At 46.7% G+C, this 27,149-nt stretch overlaps 1 protein-coding gene across 1 annotated transcript in view; it reads right to left on the minus strand.

The window, feature by feature from the left end:
- Positions 1-465: 465 nt before the first annotated feature.
- Positions 466-27,149, minus strand: part of Shc3 (SHC adaptor protein 3) — a 124,663-nt gene continuing 97,979 nt past the window's right edge. Inside the window, exons 8-12 of the mRNA XM_032884350.1 lie at positions 23,028-23,178; positions 21,443-21,530; positions 20,342-20,500; positions 16,303-16,598; positions 466-2,060 (exon numbers count right to left, since the gene is read on the minus strand). Coding sequence (XP_032740241.1) covers positions 1,932-2,060; positions 16,303-16,598; positions 20,342-20,500; positions 21,443-21,530; positions 23,028-23,178 — 823 coding nt within the window. The 3' untranslated portion in view covers positions 466-1,931. The remainder of the gene's footprint in view (positions 2,061-16,302; positions 16,599-20,341; positions 20,501-21,442; positions 21,531-23,027; positions 23,179-27,149) is intronic.

The raw sequence follows: 27,149 nt of genomic DNA on the forward strand, positions 1-27,149 counted from the left end.
TGCTGAGTCTGGGATCTTCCCTACCCAGCCTTGCCTGTTAGCATCCAATTGACTACAGGGCAGCAAAAGCCAGGATCTCACACACACAATTACAGCTATGCAGAACCCCAATTTGCCCAACGTTTAGTCTCCCCTTAACTACTCTCTTTAAAATATTATTTATTTTTGCTTGCAAGTGTCTAAGTTCATTATACCTACATGGTGCCTACAGAGGCCAGGAGAGGATAGATTCCCTGGGACTCGAGTTACAGACAGCTGTGAGCTGCCATATGGGATCAGAGAATTGAACTTGAGTCCTCTGAAAGAGCAGTCAATGTTCTTAACCACTGAGCGCTCTCTCTCTCTCTCTCTCTCTCTCTCTCTCTCTCTCTCTCTCTCTCTCCCTCTCTCTCCCATCCCTCCCTCCATCTCCCTCTCTTTCCCTCTGTATCCCCTCTCTCTCTCTCTCTACCCACCCACCCTCACACAATACACACACAAACACACACAGGAAAACATAATTCCTCTTAAAAACATCCAATTTTTCATCGCACCACCCTAAAACATACAGTCCTGTTAAACGGGCCAGGAGTGCTACCACATGGGGTCTCTGGGACTAACGCTCAGGTTGCAGTCCTGTGAGGAGGTTACCACAGGCAACAAATGCATCATCTGCTCCACAGCCCACTTGTTTTAGAAGTCATGGACATAGCCAGCTTTGAAACACAGTATCACCCACCAAGAAAATAACAACAGAGTATCACCCGCCAGGAAAACAACAGCTTCTCAGATGGTAGAGAGAAAAGGCAGAGGGTCACTGCTCCGTCCCTTTTCATGGGGCTACTGAGAAAGTGTGGAGGGGAGACAAGGTGGCTCGCTACGCCTCTCTCCAGCTGGTTCCAGAGACTGGAGCATAAGGCTGGGCACACACAGACCCGGGAAGAACAGCTGGGGTGTGTGTCTCCAAGGCTCAATCCTGGGCAGACGCTGGTACAGGTCTTTCAAGGCTCTTACACATGGTTTTCGTTCTACTGAATACGAGAGGTAGTGGGGGGGGGCACTTCATACCAAGCCCATGATGGACACACTGGTTTGAAGGACAGACAGAAAGCTTGAAGGGCATACAGACCAGGAATACGCATACCCTGCTTCCTAAGACAGTCGTGTCATCAGTGTGCTGACGAACACCGAGGAAGCACTTGTCAATCAGTATCATGTTTGGCTTCAAATGAATCTCCCAAACACACACACACACACACACACACACACACACACACACACACACACACCATGAGCCACCCGCTTTGAAATAGAGATTCAGTGGGTCATCCTGTGGCAGAAAACCCATTCACACAGCATCAATTGGGCCCGGGAGGCGCACCCAGCAAGCCAGGGCTGCAGGAGGTACCACCATCCCAGGGGAGATACCACCGTCCGTGAGCCGAGCTGCCGCCTGGAACTAGCACTCACACCAAACTACCCTCAGAGCAGATGTCTGGGCAGCACGCTGCCATATTCTATCTCAACTGTGTTTGTCCTGGAACTGCTAAGCTCACCTGCATTCGCCCCAAATTGTGTTGATTACGTACAACTGCAGGTTACACCCTCCTAGCTGAATTTCCCAGTAGAATAGAGGTTAGTGAATAGCTTTTGCCAGAGCAACTACCGTCCGACTTGCCTCTCCCTAGAAACATACGGCATAGAGCGCTAATCTCACATCTTCCTTAGTCTTAAAAAATATAAATATGGGGGCCGTTTGTACAGGATGTGTGGGAATATACATTTCTACTATGCATCTGAGTCGTGTGAACATATTTATGAAATTTGAACTTGAAGGAAACCTCTCTCTCGGGGCTTTTGAAGAAGGTGATGGGCCCACAGACAGTTGCCCCAGTTCCCATAGGCTGAGAGCAGCGGAGCCCAGGTCCTCCTGACCTGGGCGCAGGGCAAGCTCAGGGTTTCCTCTCCACTGGTTGCCGGAGACAAAGCTCACTCCCAGCAGAGACAATGGGCAGGCTGCTCTCCAGGTGATAAGTGATGAGGTGACTGATGCTGTCAAAGACCCTGTCCTTCGTCCGGATCTGTGAGGATAAAATGAAAGAGAGGTTGAGCGGGCTTCCCGGGCAGAAAAGAAAGACCCCATTACAGTAGAGCGATCTGGAACACCTAGATTTGGCCCAGAAAGGCAAGAGGAGGACCAGGTTTCCTGGACCTGAGGGCTCACCATGCTTCAGAGGTGGTCTCTGTACAGACCCTCGTCACCGACAATAACTGGTCAGTTCAGCCTGCTTTGCCTACCTGTCCCTCTGAGGCAGTCTTTGATTTTCCAGTCCCACTGCAGTAGGACACTGCCTACCTCAGTCCTCTCTGTGGCCACACTGGGACAACAGAAAGGAAGTCCCGGTTAATGAAGACCAGAAAAAGCAATGAAATCCAGGTCTGGAAGGAAAGTGAAATTGCCTTTTGTTTACGGATGCCTGCACGGCTGTGATAAAGAAGCTGATTAGACACCAAGGAGGAAAACTTCTTGATCTAATACATGAAGTAACTTTTCAAGAACTGAAGTTAATATACAAAAGCCAGTCACAGGCCAGTAAGACGGTTCAGTGGGTAAAGGTGTCCTGAGTTCAAACCCTGGAACCTGTGTGAAAATGTGAACAGAAAACCAACCTCAGAAAGCTGTCCTCTGACCTCCACACATGTGTTATGGCATGAGTGCCCTTTTACACACATGCACGCATGCACGCACGCACACATGCATGCACGCTCACTCATGCACACCTAATAACAATAAGTAAATAAAAATGCCGGGCTGGAGAGATGGCTCAGTGGTTAAGAGCACTGACTGTTCTTCCAGAGGTCCTGAGTTCAAAACCCAGAAACCACATGGTGGCTCACAACCATCTGTAATGGGACCCGATGCCCTCTGCTGGTGTGTCTGAAAATGGCTACAGCGTACTCGTATAAATAAAATAAATAAGTATATCGTTTAAAAAAATGTTAAGTCAGTCACTTTCTTACTCACTAGCAATGGCCACATAAAATTTGAAGCTTAAATTTAAAACAGGATGCCAATCACTGTAACATAAATGAAAGTAGACTATTTCAGGTATTCAGTGAGATACTTAGGTATAAACTTAGCAAAGTATAAACAATATATCAAACTAACTTGTTGCTCTTAGTAATTCTTTTTCCTAAAGTTTATTAGGAGAAGAAGAGATCCAGAGTAGTCACGGAAATACTGAAAGAAAAGAACAGGGCTGGTTCCCTGCGACAGTGGCTGGCACTCTGGTCTCAGAAAAGAACAAATATGGAAAACTCCGCTGCTGGAATCAAGACACTGGGGTATTAGTGGAGGGACAGACATGTGCACCTGGACCAGAATAAGGAGCCAGAAATAGAACCATCAGACAATGACTACTAACTTTTAATGAGAGATAAAGTCATGTACTGAGGAAAATTGTTTTTAACAGATGGTCCTAGAACAATTGGACATCCGTGCGGGAAAAAAATAAAGACCTTATATCCACTCAAACATTGACTCAAATGTATTAAGCAGAAAACAGAAAAACTCTCATGAAACTCTCAGAAAAACACTGTAGGAAGAAATGTAGACAACTACGGTGTCAGATAAAAGAAAGTAATGGCAGATTTGCAGAGAGAAGGCTGATCGGAGAATGCCCTTCAGAAGGGTTCTATTAGGAGACCAGCTCAAGGCTTCTAGGGTGACACCTTAGAAAGGCAGAGAATTGGGACAAATAAGACATTATACCACCTTCAATTCTGTTCGAGTTTCTGACTCGGAGACCTTCCAAGGAGGTGAAAACAAGGTTCATTGAGACCTATGGACCAAAAGTCAAGAAGGTACTGATAAGGGCTGGAGAGATGGCTCAGTGGTTGAGAGTGCTGACTGCTCTTCCAGAGGTCCTGAGTTCAAATCCCAGCAACCACATGGGATCTAATGTCCTCTTCTGGTGTGTCTGAAGACATGTGTCTGAAGATAGCTACATTGTACTTATATATAATAAATAAATAAATAAATATTAATAAAAAGAGAAGGTACTGAAAAAGACCAGCATTTAAAGTTGGGAGAGATAGGTAGGTAGATAGATAGATAGATAGATAGATAGATAGATAGATAGATAGATAGATAGATACACACACACACACACACACACACACACACACACAGAGGGAAGGAGGGAAGAAGGAAGAGAGGGAGAACGCCATATAGGAAGTAAGTGGTCTCTTGGTGTCTACAGACAATTGGTTCCAAGATCCACTACAGATATCAAAATCCAGGAAAATTCAAATCCCTTATTTGTCAAATGATTTATTGTACAATATACATACATCCCACCATAGATTCAAAAAAAACTCCAGATCTCTGTCCCTACCCCCTCAGGCTGTTCTCTCCCCCTCCACCACCACCATTACCCCACTCTCTCCCACCACCACTCCACCCCTTTCCACCCCTACCCTACCCCATCCCAACCCTACTCCACCCTCTCCCAGCCCCACTCCACCTCCATCTCCCCTGCCCCCACCCCCTGGCAGCTTTCTTTCTGAGACAGAAAGTGGTAAAAACTGACCCATGGCCTCACAGCTCTTGTAGGGAACTCATTTCTCTCCCTTCCACTGCAGCTATGAGCAAGTCCAGCTCCCTGGTCTCTGGACCAAGGGCAACCTCGAACTATAGCTTCCTTTTTCTCTTGTGCTTTCTGATGCCCGGCATGAAGACCATGCCAGAGTAGACTATGGTTTGGAGCTTGCCTTTGTGCCTCACACTGAAATCCTGTAAGACTCAGAAGTCCCCATTGTCCTTAGGGACTGAAGGGCCTTCCTTCCGGACTCCTTTATGCTTATATGCAGTGGATGTAGCTTCCTTAAGGGCTTTGAAAGTTCTCTCTCCTCATGACCTTATCCTGATGCCTCTGGACCAATGTGTGCTCGCTTGCTCTCGCTCTCTCCTCCCTCCCTCCCTCCTTCCTTGCCTCCCTCTCCTCCTCTTCCTCCTCCTCTTCCTCCTCCCCCTCCCCCTCCTCCTCCTCTTCCTCTTCTTCTTCTCCCCCCCCCCTCTCTCTCAGCACTCTGTTGTCCTATATCAGGGTCTAGTCATGGCTGCCTGTGGTCCCAGGGCTCTCTCTACTAACAAAGGTGAATCCTGCCTCAGTTTCCCTTTTCTACACACCTGCTGCTCTCCCTGACACTTATAATGCTGTGGACGATGTTGCTCCCCTGCTCCATCTGGAAGATAACAGCAAGAAGACACTATGCATTCTCAGTACAGATGGATTTTTCTGAAGTCACAACCGACCATGAAGGACCCTGTCACAGGCAGCCCCACCTTGAAAATGTTGTCTCAGGAGCTCTGCGGCTGAGGGAAATACCAGTCTCTCATGCCAAGAAGATAACTTGGCAGTTCTTGCCATCTCCCACAAACCCTACTGCAGACCTCACTCTGCCTTTGGGAACCCAGAAGAACTTAAAAGGTGTGCTGTCTCTTCAAGGCTTCTGGGGTTGGGTGCCATCTAACCAGAGGCAAAAGAAATCACAGGGAACAGTTCTGGAAGCAGACGCCACCACCACCAATGTCCCCAAATCTGTCTCAGTGATCACAGCATCAGATTCATGCACTGAGGGGAGATCCACAGGGAACTGGGGAAGAGGAAGATGGCCTCTCCCTGCAGGTGAGCTCTCCTGGGGAAGAACATGAAGGCAGGAGGTCCACCTGTCTAAGATGGCTCCCCGGTGAGGCACCTCCCCAGCATCCATGAGGTAGAAATTGTACATTTATTGGCCCCTGTGGTCACAAGCACACACTGTTAGGGAACTTGAAAGTTTCCGGTGAGGAAGGTTCTTTCAACGTGGTTTGTAGTACCTGGAAAAACTTTGTTCCTAGCCAGCAGCTGTGTCACTCAGAACTTCACATGGAGGCTGCCCCAGGAAGAAGCTGAGAGGGGCAAGCCCATAGCATTCCAGGAACGCCACAGATTTCCCCAAAACAGGACTGCTAGATAGTCCTGCCCACTCAGGACCTTCCCTGACTGGGAAGTCATATCAGTTTAGAGCCAACGGTGACTTGCACAATCACAGTGGGTGGCACCTTCATCTCTGGCTTCCTATGATCCAAACATAGTCCTAGTGATCGATAGCTATGGCCCAGATAAACCATTGAGCCAGGCAGAGAGACCGGTCCCAGCCACCCACAGCAAGGATGGCACACAGTCTAGTCAGAACTGGGCCTCCAGAGGAATACCCAGGCAGAAACTTGCCTAACTTCAATGTTGGTCAAGCACCGGACAGTGCCTGGGAAGCCCAGAAACTGGGAAGAAGATGCCTAACACCACTGGCCATGGAGTTATTCCTTCCAAGACACATGATAGGAGGACAGAGGGGTCTGTGCAAGCATGGCCTTCTTATGGCCTTACTTTGTGGCTTGGTGGCATGTCTCAGTGATCCACAGGCTTGAGCACAGAGGCTACTCCTGGCCTGGGCCATTCCTAGCCTGGGCCATTCCTAGTCCGGGCTTCATCGCAGCAGAAGTGCACAGACTTCCCCAGTGTGATGGGAACTGTCTCAGAGGAGTCTCCACCCAGACCCTCAGGACCTTCTCTGGTCAGTATGGAGACCTCTGCTGGCCTGCTTCAGTCCAGTCTCTCCTTCCTTCTAGGTCTAGTTCGAATGGACAGCTGGGTTGTAGAGGCAGAACACACAGCTCTGTGCCCCACACATTCCTCTCTGTTTGTTTACACCTTCAGAGAAGATAGCAAGTAAGTGTCAGGGGAAATGAAACAAGTTGTCTAAAGAGAACAGCAGTGACCCCAGGTAAGGCACTTCTGGGAGACATTGAAACGTCAGTCTCTTCCACAGGTGGAGTCAGATGCTCTGCTCCAGGAGCTAGCTCTAGGGCGCTCTCTCTCTCTCTCTCTCTCTCTCTCTCTCTCTCTCTCTCTCTCCTCTCCCTCCCTCCCTCTCTCCCCATCCCCCTCCTCTCCCCCATTCCCTCTCTCCTTCTCTCCCCTTCTCTCTCCCTCCCTCTCCTTTCTCTCTCCCTTTCTTTCCTTGATGTTTTGGATAGATACAAGGGAGAGAGAACCGAGCCTTAACAGCAAGGAGACCAACCTCATGGAACCTAATACAGCATCCTATGTCTAGACACCACCACGAGCACATCTTAAAACAGCACAGCACCAAGGGAACAGACCAATTCCCACTCAGGAGACAAATCAGAAAACAGAAAGAAATTCAAGTCACATAAAACAAGCAAACAAAGAAAGACTTACTACATCCATTAAGACAAACATATGAAAAAATAATTCAAGGGATAACAAACTCTTTTAGAAATTAAATGTACAAGTTTACAGGTTATGCAAACATATGTTTATATGCCACAGAGAGAGATAAAGTTGATAAGGTTGTCAGGAAATGCTCCAAAGCAGCAGAAACTTGAGGGGAAGGTAAGTCTTTATTCCTATAACTTTACACTGCGTTTCTTTTTAATGTTCTTCATGGAGATGCGCACTAATGGTATTTATAAGCAAAACGACAAGGGGTCAAGCAAGAATACACTACAAAATATTTAGAATACTTCTCCCTTCCCTTAATTCCTTCCAACTCTTCTTCCTTCCTGGGAAATCAATTCAACATAAAGATAAGATAGGTGCCTTATTATAGGGGGTGGCCCAGCTGGGGTCCCCAGCTGGGGAGAGCACAGGCACAGGTGGTGTAGCTCAGGTGTCAGAGGACAAGTGGAGGCACAGAAAGACCTCGTGACTGCAGAAGTTGTTGACAGTTAGTAAGTAAAAGCACTAGTGTTTTCTGGGAGCCGCAATAGCTGAAGGCTACCTGAGTCAAGCCTACAGAGGACCTGGACGCTGAGTGTTAGCGGATTCTCCCAACGCAAGCATGGTGCCCAGCCCACCTTGCTGGCCGTGCTAGGCCAAAAGGAAGAATCAACTATGAATGACTCAGGGATAATTTTAGACAGACGCGGGCTGACAGAATGAGCCATCTCTGAGGCCTCTCCCACAACCTCTCTCACTAGCTCTCCCCGATGCTATTTGAGTCCCTTTCTTCAACACCCCATCTACCACAGAGGCTCCTCAAGCTGGGCTGGGTGGCCTCCTCTTTGGCCACCTCGGTGCACAGCCAGAGAGCTCAGAAGCTGCTATACGCCTGAGTAAATTTAGACTCAGACCTTTTTTTTTTTTTTTTGCATCCTTCTCTCTCTAGCTTGGCAAACTTCCCCCTTTCTAGTCAGGGACCAGCCAATTACCATGAAAATCAGAAGAATAAATATTGAAGAGAACGTGTTCCGGCGTCTATTTCAGTGTCCTCTCGGCAAGGAGGCAACTTTACATTTTTAATTAAGTCTTTCATTTCCATCTCCTTTGAGGTTAAAGCTATCCTCCGTAGGATCAATTAAATCGGATAATCAGATCCAGCTAAAAGCGCGCCCCCCTCCCCACCAAAAAGAACAGTCATCAGTGGGTACGAGTTAACAAGCATTCTTGATGGTCCTGCAAATTTCACTCCAGAATTACAACCCCACTTCCTAGGCTCCCACACACCTTGATACAGGCTTGGGAAAAAGGTAATAAATTATTGTTAGTAGGGTATGAGAGTTGGTTTTAATTGCTAACCCGATGCACTCTACAGTCACCTGGGATGAGAGTTTCAATGAGATACTATCTAGATCAAGCTAGCCCATGGGCATGTCTGTGGGTGATCATCTTGATTACGATAATTGATGTGGGCAGCCACACCCACTGTGGGCAGCCCTATTCCCTAGGCAGGGAATTCTTGATTGTATGAATAGATAAAGAGCTGGGCACAAGGGTGTGTGCATTAATTCAGTATTCTCTGCTCTTGCCAGCAGATGTCAAAGACACAGAACATGTCTTTTAAGATAATTCTTTGGCGTATAAAGACTTAGCGAAAACATTTAATCATCTTTGTCCTACACAATGACATACATACTCGGCTAGACTTTTTTTTTTTTTAAACATCCCTCGGTTTAAATACCAATCTCCAAGTGAAATATTTATATTCTCACGGAATTCTTGATGAGCTTTTTCTGCTATTTGCTGTTTGATAACCACAACTGAGTCGCTGCAGGGCCTAGGCAGGGGGTGAGAGGGCTCTGGGGTGCTTCTATTTAGTAGTCTTGTTTGTGATTCTACACCTGTAAAAATTCACCACGGTTCAACATTAGCAAGGTCACGGATGCACACTCACACACCCGTAGAGGGCACGAGAGCCTCATGCTTACAGATCAGCCCTATGAAAACCAAAGGAAAGAGATATTTACCTGGTTTCCACCCAGAGAGCTGGGGATGGACATACTTCAGAAGCTGGTGATCTTTGCTATCTGTAGGGCCAAGCCTCTCCCTAATCCCCTAAAGGACTGTATTTATTTATCCCAGCTGCACCCCCTCTCTATCTTGAGCATGGCTTCTCATCCATAGAACCCATCTTGACGAGAGATTCACTTGTAATTTACGTCAGCTCAGGTAACTTCAGTGTTATCTTAGGGCCAGGCCAATCCTGACTTTACAGGCATTCCTGAGTCAATAGAACCAATCTCTGTGGCAGAGGTCATCTGTACTTTGTAAAGAGTTTCAGTGTGAACAAAGCTGCTATACACACAGGATTGAGTTAACTGTCTTCAGGAAACTTTTCTGATGTTGTGCTATGTTAAACGTGGCTGAAATAAACTGTCCCGGGTCATGCTCTAAAAGTCTGAACCAGCACCAGCTAACTAAATCAGGCTAAACTGACTTTCCTTCTGGTCTCTCTCAGATTGCTACTCTGCCAGCCCCTGAGCTTTGCAGAGACCCTCAACCTGCTCCCTAAATCCCTTGAACTCTCAGTTCATAATTTATAAAAGTCATGCTGGATCAAGCATCCATTCAGTGCCTACTGAATGTCCACTTCAGTGCCTATGAAGGTACAAGATGCATACAGAACACTGAATAGACTGGACAGGAAACAAGTTCACCATGACACACAATAATCAAAACATCAAACATGCAGAACAAAGAAAGAATATTATAAGCTGCAGGGGGAAAAGACCAGTAACATATAAAGGCAGACCAATTAGAATAGCGCCTGACTTTTCGATGGAGTCTAAAGCCAGAAGGGCCTGGATAGATGTACTGTAGACTCTAAGAAAGCACAGATGCCAGCCCAGACTATTATACCCAGCAAAACTTTCAATCACAATAGACAGAGAAAGAAAGATATTCCGTGATAAATTAAATTTAAGTAGAATCTCTCTGTAAATCCATCTCTATAGAAAAACTTCAACCACACCCAAGATAACACAAAGAACAAATGATCTCAGATCAGCTAATCAAAAAGGGGGGAGAGGTGGGGGAACCACATCACCACAACAGAATAGCAGGAATTAGTAAACACTGCTCAATGATAACTCGCAGTATCAATAGTCTCAGTATCCCAATAAAAAGACACAGAGTAACCTATTAGTTATGAAAACAGGATCCATCCTTCTGCTGCACACCTTAACATCAAGGATAGACATCGCCTCAGAGTAAAAGGTTAGAAAAAGACATTTCAAGCAAACAGACTAAAGAAACAAGCCAGTGTAACCATTTTCATTATTTGACAAAATAGATTTCAGATGAAAACCAATCTAAAGGGACAGGGGAGACTATAGACTCATCAAAGGAAAAATCCCACCAAGAAAATATTGCAATTCTAAACATCTGTGCATCAAATTCAAGGGCGCCTAAGTCTATAAAAGAAACTACGACAGTACTTTAATCACTATGGTTAAAAATCATGTCTTATTTCAACCTCAGAGGGTGACTGTGGGAGAATAAAATACCCACCTCTTGCCAATAGGCAGGTCATCCAGACAAAAACTGAACGCAGAGCTAAATGGTGTCCAAAATAAAATGGACCTAACATATTTACAGAACATTTCACCCAAAGACAGAGAACACACCTCCTTCTCACTACCTCATGGAACTTGCTGCAAAACTGACCGCTTACTCTGACACAAAGCAAGTCCCCACAGACACAAGAAAACCAAGATAACACCCTTTATCCCATCAAACCACCATGGATTAAAGGTGGAAGTCGTCAACAACAGAAAGTTTATAAACTCATGGAAACTGAACAACTTGCTACTGAATGAAAATAAGAAGGCGGCATATCAAATTTATGGACCCACGGAAGGTGGTTCAAAGAGGCAAGGTCAAGTGCCTACTGGAAAACAAAACAAAACAAAACAAAACAAAACAAAACCAGAGCGATCTCATTTTAGTAACTTATCGGCATACCTACATGGTCTAGAGCAAAAGGAAGAAATAATGCACAGAGAGAGTAGATGGCAGGAAATAATAAACTCAGGACGGAAATCAATAAAAGGACAATTCAAGGAATCAAGGAAACAAAGAGGTGGTTCTTTGAGAAAAAATCAGTAAAATTAAAATCTCCTTAGCCAAATTAACCAAAAGGAAATGGGAGGGAAACCAAACCATCCATATTAGAAGCAAAGGGGCAGATAGGACGGCACCAAAGGAATCCAGATAATCAGAAAGACACACTTTAAAAACCTATACTCGAGGGCTGGAGAGATGGCTCAGTGGTTAAGAGCACTGACTGCTCTTCCAGAGGTCCTAAGTTCAAATCCCAGCAACCGCATGGTGGCTCACAACCATCTGTAATGGGATCCAATGCCCTCTTTGGTGTCTGAAGACAGCTGCAGTGTACTCGCATATATAAAATAAATAAATCTTAAAAAAAAAAACCCTATATTCGACCAAATTCTTGAGACATACCACCCACCAAAGTTAAATCAAGACCAGACAGGCAATTTTAACACTTCTAACCACCACGGGGCATAACGTGTACACATAATAAATAAACGTAGTAAAAATAAATGTTACTGATATATTTTATTGCATTAGTATAGTATTTATTAAGATTGCACTTATAAAAGGGTAGATCCAGACGGATCATTCCGAAGAAAGGCACTTCTGTTTGACGAGAAATGCCACAGAACAAACTGACAGAAAAAAAAATTAAGTAGAAGAATGGATTGGAAAATTTTATGGCTGAAAAAACAAAAGCACACAAACAAACAAACAAATAAACAAAAAACCCAAACAAAGAGGAAAAAAACCCAGTCCAGTAAGAGAGTCTGAATCGACCACAGGTGGACTAAGAGTGTCAGACTTAGATACCAGATCATCTGCTAGTGACAAGTACTTAAAGGACTGAGAACCAGATGACAAACGTCCCCCTGACCTTACCCCACAGGTCAGCAAGGGCAGATGGGCAGTATAAAGAAAGAGCAGGATGACTCCTCCTCGGGCTGCTGACCATCAAACGAACATCAGTACAGTACATAACGGTACAGTACATAACGCTACAGTACAGTACATAACGCTACAGTACAGTACAGTCAACGTGCAGGTTCCCCCTGACCCCAAATCTCCCTCCCCAGCCGCCTGTCCCATAGACACTGTCCCTGTACGGAAAACAGGATGCGTGCGGGTCTGTGACAGCACAGGTCCCTCCTCCACAGGGCCACATCCACATCAGCAGCTCTCAGAGAATGTGCGTGACAGACGCCGGAACAACCAACGCAGCAGGAAATGAGCCCACCTCAAAACACCTCTTTAGAGCTGGAGGGACGTGCAAGCCTTCGGGGCCTGAGTTTGAATCCCCAGACCTCATGTGAAGCCAAGCAGGGCGCTCGCACCTGGATACCAATGCTGTGAAGGCAAGAGGGGAAGGGGAGGGAACGTTTCCGAAAGCTCATAGGTGAGCTGGCTTGGTGTTCATGAAGGCAAACAAGACCCCGCCCCCTTTGTTTCAACAAAGTGGCGTTTCTTTTCTTCTTTAAAAAGAAAAAAACTTCACAGAAGATGGGCAGAAAAGAAGTCATTACCTTACTCAGGGTTGTGTTCCCATACTTAGGGTTGTGGCTGCCCCGTAGAGACAGATACTTCAAGAGCAGCAGCTGTGTGGGCATCTCAGTCCACTGAATCACACTGGGGGACCCTACCCTCCTCTGTGCCCCAAACACACAGTCCAACCACACGCTCCAGTTCCCTTCCTGCCCATCCATCACCGATCTAATTCTGCTAAGTAATTCTAACCTCCCTCCTTTGGTTTCCACTGGATGAGAGGTTTTTTAAGTAACTACCCTGGCATTTGCTCAACGGTTAAGTTGATTAAATTGCACTTACTGAACTTGGCAATTACTGGACTCTGCCCAGGGTGAAGTCCAATACTCTTATTGATTGGCAGCTAGGCAAGCCTGCCAGACCCACAGAATCACTCAGACAGAATTGTACCAGCAGCTCGGTGTCTGGAGGCTCTGCCTCGGTGACCTGCAAAAGCCGGAGCTGATTGATGGAGAGCTGCCTGCAGCCCAGCCTACTTCACAGTCCTGTAAGAAAGCCTAGAGACTGGAAACCATCATCCTGAGTGAGGTAACCCAATCACAGAAAAACACACATGGTATGCACTCATTGATAAGTGACTATTAGTCCAAATGCTTGAATTACCCTAGATGCACAGAACACATGAAACTCAAGAGGGATGACCAAAATGCAGATGCTTCACTCCTTCTTTAAAAGGGGAACAAGAATACCCTTGGCAAGGAACAGGGAGGCAAAGTTTAGAACAGAGGCAGAAGGAACACCCATTCAGAGCCTGCCCCACATGTGGCCCATACATTTACAGCCACCCAATTAGATAAGATGGATGAAGCAAAGAAGTGCAGGCCGACAGGAACCGGATGTAGATCTCTCCTGAGAGACACACCCAGAATACAGCAAATACATAGGCGAATGCCAGCAGCAAACCACTGAACTGAGAATGGGACCCCCGTTGAAGGAATCAGAGAAAGGACTGGAAGAGCTTGAAGGGGCTCAAGAACCCATATGAACAACAATGTCAATCAACCAGAGCTTCCAGGGACTAAGCCACTACCTAAAGACTATACATGGACTGACCCTGGGCTCCAACCTCATAGGTAGCAATGAATAGCCTAGTAAGAGCACCAGTGGAAGGGGAAGCCCTTGGTCCTGCCAAGACTGAACACCTAGTGAATGTGATTGTTGGGGGGAGGGCGGTAATGGGTGGAGGATGGGGAGGGGAACACCTATATAGAAGGGGAGGGGGACGGGCTAGGGGGATGTTGGCCTGGAAACTGGGAAGGGGAATAACAATCGAAATGTAAATAAGAAATAACCAAGTTAATAAAGATGGGGAAAAAAAGAGTGAACACTGAAAAAAAAAGAAGAAGAAAGCCTGGAGGTTCCAGTCTGGGGATCGTTTGGGATAAATACTGAAGACCCAGCAGACTTTTGACTTCTGTGGTCGCGGTGGATACTTCAGGAAGGAATGGTGTCATTGCTATTGCTGGTGTGCGTGTGTGTTTGTGTGCGTGTCTACACTCGTGTGTGCAGGTGCCTCTGAGGACAGAAGAGGATGTCAGATCCCCTGCAGCTGGTTACAGGCAGTTAGTTATGAGAAGACATCTGCTGTGTGTACTGGGAACTGAACTCATGCCCTTCGCAAGGGCAACAAATGCTCTTAACCTCTGAGCCATCTCTTCAGTCCCCGAAGTGCTATAGGATATAAAACATGGGTAACTTTTTAAGTGTCCATACAGGAAGCCAAAGAAGTTTCCCTGTTTCTTTATCCTCTCTCTCCCTCCCTCTCCCTCTCTCTCTCTCTCTCTCTCTCTCTCACACACACACACACACACACACACACACACACACACACACACACACACACAGAGAGAGAGAGAGAGAGAGAGAGAGAGAGAGAGAGAGAGAGAGATTGATTGGACACGAGCATGCCACACTGCACAGGCAGAGGTCAGAGGACACCCCTGAGTGTCGGTCCTCCTCTTCCGCCATGTCTGAGACTCTCGTTGGGTCTCTCCTCAGTCACAGCTATATACAGCAAACTAGCCTCTGTGCTGTTATAGCTGAATGCTAACTTGACACAATCTAACGCCATCTGACGGGAGGGAACCTCAATTAAGAAAAGGCCCCCATAATAACAGGCTGTAGGTGAACCTGTTAGGAAATTTTCTTAATTACTGATTGATGGGGGCGGGCGCAGTCCACTGTGGGTCGGGCCATCCTTGGGCTGGTGGTCCTGGGTTCTATAAGAGAGAAGCCAATAAGACCCCATCCATGGTCTCTGCATCTGCTCCTGCTTCCAGGTTCCTGCCCTGTGTGAGTTCCCATCCTGGCCTCCTTCGATGACAAACAGTGATGTGGAAAACAAAGTCAAATAAACCCTTCCCTCCCCAAGTTGCTTTTGCCGTGGTGTTTCGTCAGAGTAATAGAAACCCTGACTAAGCTGCTCTCCCATCTCGCCGTGACGGCGTTAGGAGTAAAGACACTGCCATGCCTGGCTTTTATGTAGATTCTAGGGATTCGAACTCTGGTCTTGGTGCTCGTGTGATGTAGGGGTTTGAGTGAAAAGTTGTCCTCCATGGGCTCATGTATTTGAACACTTGCTGATGCTGTTTGTGGAACCACTGGACAGTGCGTCCTTCCTGAGGAAGTCTATGGAAGGGGCTGGGCTCTTGAGACTGTACAGACTCATCCACTTCCAGTTCACTCCCCCCCCGATGTGTAGACAAAGTGTGACGTGACCAGCGGAGCGTCACACTCCTACCACCATGCAGTCCCCATCACTGTGAGCTCACGCGTTCTCCTCCCCCACCCCACCCCCATGGAACAGTAAGCCAAAACAAACCTCCCTCGGTTGGTTTTGATCCTAGAATCTTATCACAGGAACAAAAAGGTAGCTAATTCACGGAGCAAGCTCTTTACCCATTGAACTGTCTCCACCGCTGCTCCCCTTCCATAAAACGTGTGTGTGTGTGTGTGTGTGTGTGTGTGTGTGTGTGTGTGTGTGTGTGTGTGTGTACATGAGCATGAGCAGGGGTGCCTGTGAGGCCGGATGAGAGCACTGACTTCCCTGAAGCAGGTGCTAGAGAAGGTTGTGAGCCACCAAATGTGGATGCTGAGAAAACAAACGCAGTACTCCAAAGCACTAAATCATGGCTCCAGGCTAGATTTCTTTACCTTATAAGGTGGTGAAGGCCAAAGCTTTTATCCTGGACTATAGCTGTCCAAGTTTTGTAACTCACACAGGGCATCGATCACAGACACTTGTCACATAAGCCTCCCGTCCCTGACAGGTACCGTAAACAGAGGAGACGGTATGGATATGGCCCCTTGCAAGGCCTGGTAAACAGAAACGGTCAGAGGTAGTCCTGAGCTTACTGAACGCTGCCTGCCCATGCCTCACCGTGCCTTCCGGGTCCACCAGCAGCAGGTGCTTGGCCTGGCCGTTGTGCATGCCCGTGAGGACAAAGGAGCCGGGGTTGGTGGTACTCTTCCTGACTAGGAAATCTCCATCTTCCTGTAGTAGAGCCTCTGCCTCCTTCCTGCTCATCTCTCCTTGGTACCAGGGCTCAGCATTAAGCTCCTCCAGCATCTTGGCGTCCGGGGCTCTGGGTGTGATGGGGCTGATGCACTCCACAGACGCAGCTTTGCTCAACACAGGGCCCAGGGGCTGGTTTCTGAGGGCATCTTCAAAAGGCTCTGTCAACAACATATGACGGCGACAGATCAATCCCCGGAAGAGGGAGCAGTAAAAATAGAGCGAGAGATGAAAATTAAAATGTAACTCTTGACAGAGGCTGGCAACGGAGATGGATCATCGGAACTAGCATTTAAATGCGCTGCCCAAATCCTGGCAGGGCTCTCTGGTGAGTCTACTTCCCAGACAGTCGGGGGTTGTGCTCGGTGCCAAGGACATGAGCACACACTCTGTCTAGCTGGTGAGAAGGACTTCAGTGTTCCACACCACCAGAGGGCAGGTATAACTCGCCACTTCGCACTACCTACCTTCTCTGAACCGTTAGGCAGCTTCCTTAAGAAACCTCATATACAAACCTGTCAACTCCGAAGGAAAAGACGCACCGTGAAACTTTGATCCCATGATTTACTTCAGAAAATCTGAGGTGCGTCTTGTAGACCTGCTCCAGGATAAGAATTCTACTTGGCCTTGACCTTTCCTGATATGTGAGTATTGACGTCACTCTTGGCTTAATCTACGTGGCAGCAGACGTCATATTATACAGCATACCAGTGAGTAAAAACCATACCAGCAGCCAAAGGATCCACTAAGTACATCTAATTAAACTTCAGTGAGCGGTTTTCTGCAGGATGGGGGCCTTGGTATAAGCGCTGAGAAGTGTGTACAGCGCCACGTAACCACCGAGGGTTTAGGATCAGACCACCTGCATTCTACACAGCAAACAGCAAGATCTACGATCACCTCTCTCTTGAACAAGGCTCCGCCCCAGAGTCCCACAGTGTTTCTGGGACACTCATTGGAACTCCACAACCACGCAATGAATGTCGTAAAACAAGCCAAATCTGCTAGATGTTAAGAAAGGATGGGAAAAAGGAGAGAAGAATACATCAGAACAAAATTAGACCTTGTTCAGAATTGCTAAATGTTTTACAAATGTAGAGAGGAAACGTGATTTAAAAGCCGTTGGCTGAAGGCTAAAATGAGAGTTTGTGTGTGTGTGTGTGTGTGTGTGTGTGTGTGTGTGTGTGTGCGCTCCCATGCGTGTGCATGCATGCATGCACATATGTGTTTGTATATGTGCATATATGTGTGTGTACATGCGAATATGTGTGTATGTGTGTGTTTGTGTGTGTGTGCTTTCGTGTGTGTGCATGCACGCATGCACATATGTGTGTATGTATTTGCATATGTGCATGTATGTGTGTGTACATGTGAATATGTGTGCATGTGTGTGTTTGTATATGTGCATATGTGTGTATGCATGTGCAGGCCAGATATCAATGTTGGATGTCTTTTCCAATTCCTCGCAGCCTTGCTCTTTGTGACAGGGTCTCTCACTGACACAGAGCTCCACTGGGCTGGCCAGGCATCCTCCGGTCTCTGCCTTCCCAGGTCCGAGGTTACAGACGTGTGCTGCTGCACCTGGCATTTTCACTTGGGTTCACTTAGGTAGTTGGGCAACAAGCATATTAGTGACTGAATCTTCCAGTACCACCTCAGCTCCTGGGCTTTCCTTTTCGCCCCACTTTTAAAAATCTGATTACAGGAAGTACTGAAAATTCTGCATTCTGCTGTTTTCTGTGTCATCCCCATCTTGCTAGTCCACCGTCAGCCATCGTCACTACCATTGCCAACACTACACACAACCCGTCATCATCATAGTCACTGACATCACCAGCAGCATCACCACCACCGTCATCCCTAACACCACCAACATCAGCACCACGATATCCTTACATCACCAGTATCATCCCCAAGACTACCAACATCACCGCCACCCTCATCCCTAACACCTTAATCACTTAAATCACCAGCAACATCACTGTCATCACTAATACCACCAACATTAGCACCACTGTCACAGCATCTCCACCATTCTTCTTAGCAGTAGTGTTTCAGGATATACAGACGTCACTTCCCTACTTCTAGACAGACAATGATTTCTTAACATATTTTCTCCTTCCAGTCACCACTTCTCTTTGTTTTGAGAACAAGAACAGAAATTAATAGATGAGAGTAAGATGTCTTCAGATTTCAATTTCCTCAGCCCTCAGCCCTCTCAGCTGTCTTCTGACTCTCTGGCCATGCATGTGTTAAGCATATACCTACACAGGCAAAATCACTCAAGACACATAAAATTTTTAAAAAAAAGACAAATCTTTAAAAAAAAAACAAAAATAAAAACAGGCATGTAGGTGTGGGCTTGCAGTCCCAGCACCAATAGCGTGTGGAAGGCAGATCCATGGGGCCCACTGGCCAGTCAGGCTAATCTAGGTAGCAAGTTCCAAGCCCACTGAGAGATCTTTTCTCAAAAACAATGGGGATGGCTCTTGAGGAATGGTGCACACATGGGTGTGCGTACTTGTGAGCGTTGAGAAATGGCTCACACATACAAATCCCCCCACCCACATACCATACATAAACTCCTCTCTCTCTTCCCATATGCATATATGTATATGTGTATATGTACGTATGTATGTATATATATATACGTATGTACATACATCCGTATGTATGTTTATCCTCCTAAGCTTCCACATTTCTTTCCAATTTTCTTAACAATCTCTACTCATTCCATTCCGGTTCATGAATTGCATGATTTCCTCTAACTATCCGCCAAGGAGCAAGGCCATGTGACAGCACCAACCTACCCTGCCAAGCGTGTCGGGGTCCCTTCATTCTGCTCCTCAGCACAGCCCTGGGCAAGCCTCAGCCTGACAGCATGCGGTTGGCTATTTAAACCCCCCCCCCCGAGCAGGGCCGTCTGCTCCGATGCTCCTGTGAGCTTCAGGAATTAGAAAAGTATTCGATAGACGGTAAGCACTAGATACATTTTTGGAGGAAGTTGGGAGGAAGAATGAGAGGGAAAACCAAGAGCCAATAGAAGAGGCAGGGAGGAAGTGGGAGGGGGACGGGGATGGGAAGGGAGAAAGGGAGGGAGGGAGGGAGGGAGGGAGGGGGAGGGAGGGAGGGAGGAGGAGGAGAGGTTACAGAGGACACTGTAAATAAGATCTCCACATGTCCTTGCTATAGACTGGGGTATGTTGTAGTAATTTCCAACCCCAATAAGCCTGTATAAAAATCACAATCTAGTTATGATAATGATAAACCGTGTCCTAAATGGGGCAGATATGGTGCTATGGTGACTTATATCCCCCAACTATAAAACCCTTTCTTACTTGCGGTTTCTCCTAGCCACAAGGTTCTGCTCCATCTTGGCTTCCCCCAAGCCTCATCTTCCCTTCTCCTCCTCTCCCTACCTGCCTCCCTCTCAAAGACCTCCTGTCCCACCTTTCCCCTCCGCTGCCCAGTCACAGGCTGTAGCCTTTACTGACCAATTAAAATGGAGAGAAGTGTCACGTGAGATCACCTAAGTGCATGACCGGCTGCTCGTGGGGGGCAACCCCTCTTGAGAAAACAATTTAACATCAAAATAACAACATCAGGATAACCCACAACAGGGGTCTCTCACTGTGGCCACACCATCTCTGCAACTTCTGAAATCATATAACGGTTAGCACATCATGGCCAGTTAATATTCAAATGAACACAAATATTTGTATATGATGTTGGTCTTCAAGAGGAAAGCCGATTTTCTCAAAAGAAAGTCTCTTGGCTACGGGGAAGATGTAGCAACCCCAACACCTTACTTGAACCCAATCAAAGTCACACCAGACCACAGAAAATTCAGTAGCGATAGGGATATTGGATAAAAGGCAGCACAGGAAAAGCAAAGGACACCTACTCATGTCAAAGAGGTCCTTCCGTGGGCTGCTCTCAGTGCTGCTGGTTGCTGCTGGCCAAACCTGTGGTGGGCCTGGCTGGGTGTTGACATAGGTTGGTGTTTCTCCTACAGGAACCATGTGAGCTTTCCCTTCTGGTGTGCTATAGATGTCCAAGGAGCCTGCAGCAAGAGAGTGAACCCTGTTATCTCTTAGGATGGCAGCACACTTCCTGTCTGTGCCTGGAACAGCCAGGATTCGATACAGCAGCACCTCAGGCCTGCTGTTGAGAATATTTACTCATGGTGAATTCTCTTCTAAGCCTGTCTGTACCATGGCACTGTAAGACACTCCGTAATCCTTCATGGAGAGAGAGAGAGAGAGAGAGAAGAGAGAGAGAGAGCTGAGACTTGATTGATTGATTGATTGATCTATAGAAAGAATCCTCCAGCCAGCGTCAGGGTGGGCACTGGTAGTTAAAGGCCTCGTCATATGGACCCTGGGAGCTGAGCACTGAGTGCCTCTGTTTCAATGTGACCTCCCAGCAGGCCAAAGGGGTGCTGAGGCTGAGCCCGGGGGACCTCAGCTGTTTTGTCACCCAGAGATAATGTAGAAAGTGCTTCCCAAGGGGGGGCACCAGCTTGGATCATTCATTCTGTGTGTGGCCATCTCTGCTTAACCTGGGTAACAGACCCCTTATTCATCCTCCTTTAGGAAGGATGGCTACGGGCAAACAGATAAATAAATTCGTGTCCGTTCTGTGGGAGAACATATCTACGGGTTTAAATCAGATCTCGATGGCCAGGTGAGGCGACTCATGCCTGTCATCCCAACTCACAGAAGGCTACAGCAGGAGGATCACTGAAAGTTCAAGGCCAGTCTGAACTGTACGGCAAAGTCTCGTATCATAAAAACACTAAAACAAAATTAAAAAACCTAAAGAAAATCAAAGAGGAGCTTAAGACATACTGAGTTATGGACTCTCTGGGCTCCTGTAGAATGTTCCCTTTCCGGAAGTCTCCATGAACTCTCTCTCCTACCTCACAGGAAGTGGAAAGAGGCCATGGCCAGTGCATCTACCTGTTCAGAGCATGCTCAGTGCTGCCCCATCACTCTTCTCGTACCTTGCCTGGTGGGTGCTCTCTGCCAGTCTTCACCAAATGCATCTCCTAAGTGTCTTCCCTGGTAATAAGTTTGCTCTTTTCCTGCAAACTAGAGACACATGTCAGTATTCAGAAGGAAAGAACTGTCTTCTCAGTTTTCACCTTTGTGATCCACAGTGTCATGGGTCGGGCTCTTATGGGCTGATACAATCCTCTCTGATGCCCACCTTTCCATCCCCACCTCACAGTGGCATTGCGTTCAGCAGATACCCTTGCATGGTTGGGAAATAAAATGACCACTTCATTAATGCTACAACATCCTTTCCTTGTTTTTGTCACCCCCATAATTCTTCTCAAGGGCAACCACAAAGAGAGACCTTATATGCCAGCAGCCACCCGCTCTCAGAGAAGCACACTCTCTGAGAACCAGGAAGCTGCAGTGTCAGAACCTTGATGTCAATGCTGCTCTGACACTGTTATTGGCACAAATAACCTTGAATATCCAGAGTTCGGAGGTGTGGCTCAGCTCACCAGGCACAAGACTCTGGGTTCCATCCATAGTACACACCCCTCCCCCCAAATCTCAGAAGCGTCTATAAAAGATGGAGATGCAATCATTTTAGGAAGCAATTTCGAGTTAAAAGTTGTTTAAGTTGAGGTTCTGATCGTTTGTTTGAGTTGACAGCTTGACCCGATCTAGGAGAGATGAATCTGGGAAGAGTCTCAATGAGGGATTGTCTACATTCAGTTGGTCTGTGGGAATATCAGCGGGGGATCTTGCCGTTTAGGTAAGTTGATGTGGAAAGACCTGGTCCACTGTACCTGCACAGATTCCTAGACAGGGGTAGCCGAACTGAATAAAAGTGGGGGAAGTGAGCTCAGTACAAAAAGAGTATGGGAGCAGAACACAAAGGAACGTGGGAGTGGAGCGCAAAGGAGCATGGGAGTGGAGCGCAAAGGAGCATGGGAGTGGAGCGCAAAGGAGCATGGGAGTGGAGCACAAAGGAGCATGGGAGTGGAGCACAAAGGAGCATGGTACTGAGCACAAAGGAGCATGGGAGTATACAAACACACACACACACACACACACACACACACACACAGTGGTTGTAATGTGACTTGTCGCTTCATGCTCCTGCCCTGTGACTTCCTCACAGTGATGGGCTGTAACCTGGTGCAGTACATTAACACAAGCACTTTCTCCCCTCGGCTGGTCACTGTGACAGTATTTATCACATTATCACAGCAATTAAGATGAAGCTAGAGCAGAATGAGGGATGAACAAGATAGGAAAAAATCAAATAAAATTGTTATACTTTCATGGGATGGGTCAACTCTTTCCAGGGAACCCATAGTGGCTTTTAAAAGCCTCGAATCCTGCCATCCCCTCATCAAGCGTGTATTACACTGGGATTGGTGCTAAGATTTATGCTGTCTTTATTCATGTTGCAGACAAGACGCTGTGATGCCACGCTGTGAAATTGGTGAAGAGAATCTTCAAGTGATAGTGTCAAAAGCCACATGGGGTATTAGCCAGAAATAACACTGAAGGAGGCGAATGCAAAAGAAGGCCAGCCTCCTCCCAGGAAGAGAACTCCAAACTTACCTGGGCTGTATCAGGAGCGTGGGGTCTGGCTTTCAATCGAGCATCAAGAAACCCTCCTGGAGGAGGCATCTTGCTGGGAACGCTGTTGTAGTACGGGTGATCGGGGCCATCTCCCTCTTCTTCAGTCCACGGCTCATCCAGACTCTGCATTCTGTTAAAAGATTTTCAGTGACCTTCACCCAAAATTGATCATAGGAGCAGACCAATGAATCTAACATAAAAAGAAAGCACTGGGTTTGGTTTAAGTGTGGCCTCCAGCACACATGGCTTGTTGGAGGCTTGGTACCCAAGGTGGGAGTGTTAAAAGGTGGTAGGACTTTTAAGATGGAGTCTTTATTTAAGTCACAAATGAGACATCTACATGGATCCATTAGGAGACAACTAAAAATAGACACAGTCTGTTTAATTCAGATATGCTGGTAAGTTCTAGCCCTCAAGCCTGTCAGACCGGCTGGATTTGGCATGTAATATGTTTAAGCTTACTATGACAGACAGAGACTCTCAAATCCTAGCAGTGACCCCTGCAAGGTCTCCAAGAAGATATATGGCCATGACGACAAAGGACTCCACCTGGGTTGTGGTATATTAACCACTGGGCAAGACTGCCCCATTGCCTCACCAATCAATGGGTAGGGCTTGATGTACAGACAGAGAGGACACCCAGGGAATTAATTGTCCCATATTGCCTAAGACAAGGCAAGGTCAATCTATCCCATGTTCCTCCTCCACAGAAAAAGCCTCTCACCTTCTGTGCCTGATGGCCAAAGACTGCCTCTGCCTCCAGTGCCATGGAGACCACAGGAGCCTGGGACAACTGTCTAGGTTGTGGACTATGGACTAGTCTCTGTCATTTTAATTAAAAGATAGGCCATCTGGATTATAATTTATCCTTCTCAGGTCTCTGAGCATCTTGCTGGCTAAATTAACTACTTGACAGCTAGAGAACAACAGGCTGCTAGCTCCTTAACCCAACGTAATCCACCGCCATGTTAATCAGAAAGGCAAACAGGTTTACCGCGCTCACAGGCTTCGGGTTAGAAGATAAACAGGCTTCAGATGTAACCTTTTTACTATTCCTTTATCTAAAGGGACTCACCTTGCAGTGACTGCTCCCAATGGTCAACCATCTGTGTCTTATTCGTGGTAAATAATTGAATAGGAGAAAGGTGTAAAGTTTATTATGGTCTGAGGATACAGAAGCTTAAGTTATGAGGATCTAAGAAAGTACTTTAGGGTCTAAGAAGGTGTCTCGAGATAGGCGAATGCAAGTGAAAACTTAAATGGTAATAAAAAGTGATTTAGGGCACATAGAAAGAATGAAAAATGCTTTGGTGGGGCTGGAGAGATGGCTCAGAGGTTAAGAGCGCAAACTATTCTTCCAGAGGTCCTGAGTTCAAATCCCAGCAACCACGTGGTGGCTCACAACCATCTGTAATGGGATCTGATGCCCTCTTCTGTTGTGTCTGAAGACAACGACAGTGTACTCACATACAGTAAATAAATAAATAAATAAATAAATAAATTTTTAAAGAAAGAAAAATGCTTCAGAGCGCTTCCTCTCACTATGCTACAGCTGTATTAGGACATCAGAAGTTCAGAGCTCTAACATTAATCAATGGGATTCTGATAAATTATTGCTCTCACTCTGGTAGAGCCTCCCACCATACAATCCAGCGTCATAGCTGCAAGTTCAAGACTTTATGTTTCCTTGGCTGCCTTTTAAGTATAGACTTAAACGTGTTTCTCACGGTGCTAAATCTATACACGCCTAGTCTTCTGGATTGAGGGACGAAGCCCCTCTTTCACGGTCTGTGGTCAGACCCAAAACCAAGATCAAACGAGCTTTTGCCCTTTCCGCTCCCGGGAAGGTTCCGGTCTTCCCTGACCTCACTTAAAGAATGTCCGTGCTTTTAACAAAAGCAACTGTTTCCCAAGCCTCTGCTATGACACACGGGTGTGAGTCCACTGCCTTTTTACCCTGTGGGTTTCGGTACAGATTACAATGGCAATGCTAAGATGCCTAAACTGTATCTCTTTTTGTAAACTTAAAAAGATTCTCATAAGGGTCAGAGAATTCACTTGGATCCACATCTCGAAGTTCAAATGGACTTCAGATGAGTACATGTCAATCAACAGCCAAAGTTTCCACCTATTGCCTATTCCAGAGGGTGGGATTCCTCTCCATTCCCCAAACTACCATGGGTCTAAAGTTCCAAATATACACCTAAGAAAAAATGTGTGTGTGTGTTCCAGTCTCCTGCCAAATCCAGGTGTTTCCTTGAGATCTGCATCCCAGAAGGCTCCAGAGCAGCCACCCACAGGTGCTCCGGTCTGGCCCATATGGAATATAGAGATAGTCTATGCTTCTATATATCTGTAGCCATATCCATATCTACCTTCACAGATGCTTCAACTGGGCCTGTACGTTCCTAGCCACGGATATTCTCACAGATCCTGGACAAGAGTGAGGCAACCAGCTCTCCCAGGACTTAGCCAGCATCCCAATTTTCTTAGTGTCCCACAAAATGCCATCGCGGTCAGTCAGCAGGAAGTAGTCTAAAGAGCATAACAGCCTCATTCCTGCCCCACCCATCAACCCTGCCTAGTTCTTCATTTTCAATTAAACCAAAAGGGAGGAATGCTAGCTTACAGGTGATTCCACTAGGCTCCTCCCAGGGACCTAGCAACAGCTTACATCATCACCGGCCACCACCTCCAGGGGTGGGGTTGCATATAAAACGACTGCCCACCACCCCAGCTTGCTCTCTTCCTCTCTCACTCTCTCACCTTATCTCTTGTTCTCTCTCTCGTTCTCTCTCACTCTCTCTCTTCTCTCTGTCTCTCTCTGTCTCTGGTATTGTCCCCCCTTTCTCTCTGTCCTTTTCTGTGCCTTCCCCCTTCTCAGCCCTCATGTCTCCTGTCCGTCTGCCTGTCTCTGTGTCCACTCATCTGCCCTCCCCTCCCCCAGTAAGCCCCCTTTATACCAGACCTGTTACGTGGTGTAATTACTTATGGGCACACCTTGGCTTGGGCCCAGGTGCCCCTTTGCTGCATTATCTTTCATAGCACTTGTGCGGCAATGAAATACATCCAAGGGGCCCTCCATGTGGCTGAGCCTGTGCCAGCACCACGGACTTGGCCTCTAAAGGAATGAGCTACACGAACCTCTTTTCTTTTTTTATAAAGCCAGTCTGGAATAAGGAGATAGCCTACATTTCTACATATCTGCATCCATATCCAAGTCTACCACTGAAACAGAGTTTCAGGAACCCCGGGCTTTTCTTGAGTGTCCTACATAGCCATGGACGACCTTGAACTCTGGATCCTTTCTTGCGCTGCCAAGTGCCTGAATTACAAGCATAGGAAACCACACCCGTGAATATGGCACTGGGGAATGGAACCCTGAACCTTCAGGCAAGTACTTTACCAACAGAATGGTGTCTGAGCTCTTGCTTTAATTCTGAGAGATGGATGGGTACTATACCTACTACTAAGAAAGAAATTAGTCACCGTTCCCCCAGCCATCCATCTCTTGGGAATGTGTGTAAATCAGGTGAGTGGTTTGTCTTATAAGTAAAGCTGCCTTACTCAAGAGATCTTCTCATCGGAATATGACATCCACATCAAAAATAACCCCTTTTAATTGAAAAATAGATAATTTATAACCTAAAGAGCCCCAGAGCCTAAATGTGCATGTATGCATTTCAGCAAATCATGAGACTTAAATTAAATGAAATCATGCAAAAATGAAGATTTACCTCACCAATTATAGTCCTCTGGAATCATTTCCCACATAGTTAATGATGAAGCTGCCCAGTGACTCTGGTTGGTCTAACTCTACTGTTTTAGAACTCTGGAATTAACCAGAAGCTTGTAGCAACCCAGGGTTTGGTTTGGTTTTTAATGTGTTTACTACAGAAGCATGAGGACATGTGTTTGGAGCCTGAGCAACCATCTAAAAAGCCAAGTGTTACTACTCGCGCCTGGAACTCCAACACCTGAGGCAGGGGATGAGCGAAAGGAAGGCGCTAGAGAGACTCTGCCTCAAGGGGATTAAAGTAGAGAGTGAGAGAAGATGACATTTGAAGTCTTCCCCACGTGTTGTGTACGTGTGTTCATGAG

The sequence above is a fragment of the Rattus rattus genome, chromosome 14, assembly GCF_011064425.1.
Source record: "Rattus rattus isolate New Zealand chromosome 14, Rrattus_CSIRO_v1, whole genome shotgun sequence".
In the NCBI taxonomy this organism is placed as follows: domain Eukaryota; kingdom Metazoa; phylum Chordata; class Mammalia; order Rodentia; family Muridae; genus Rattus; species Rattus rattus.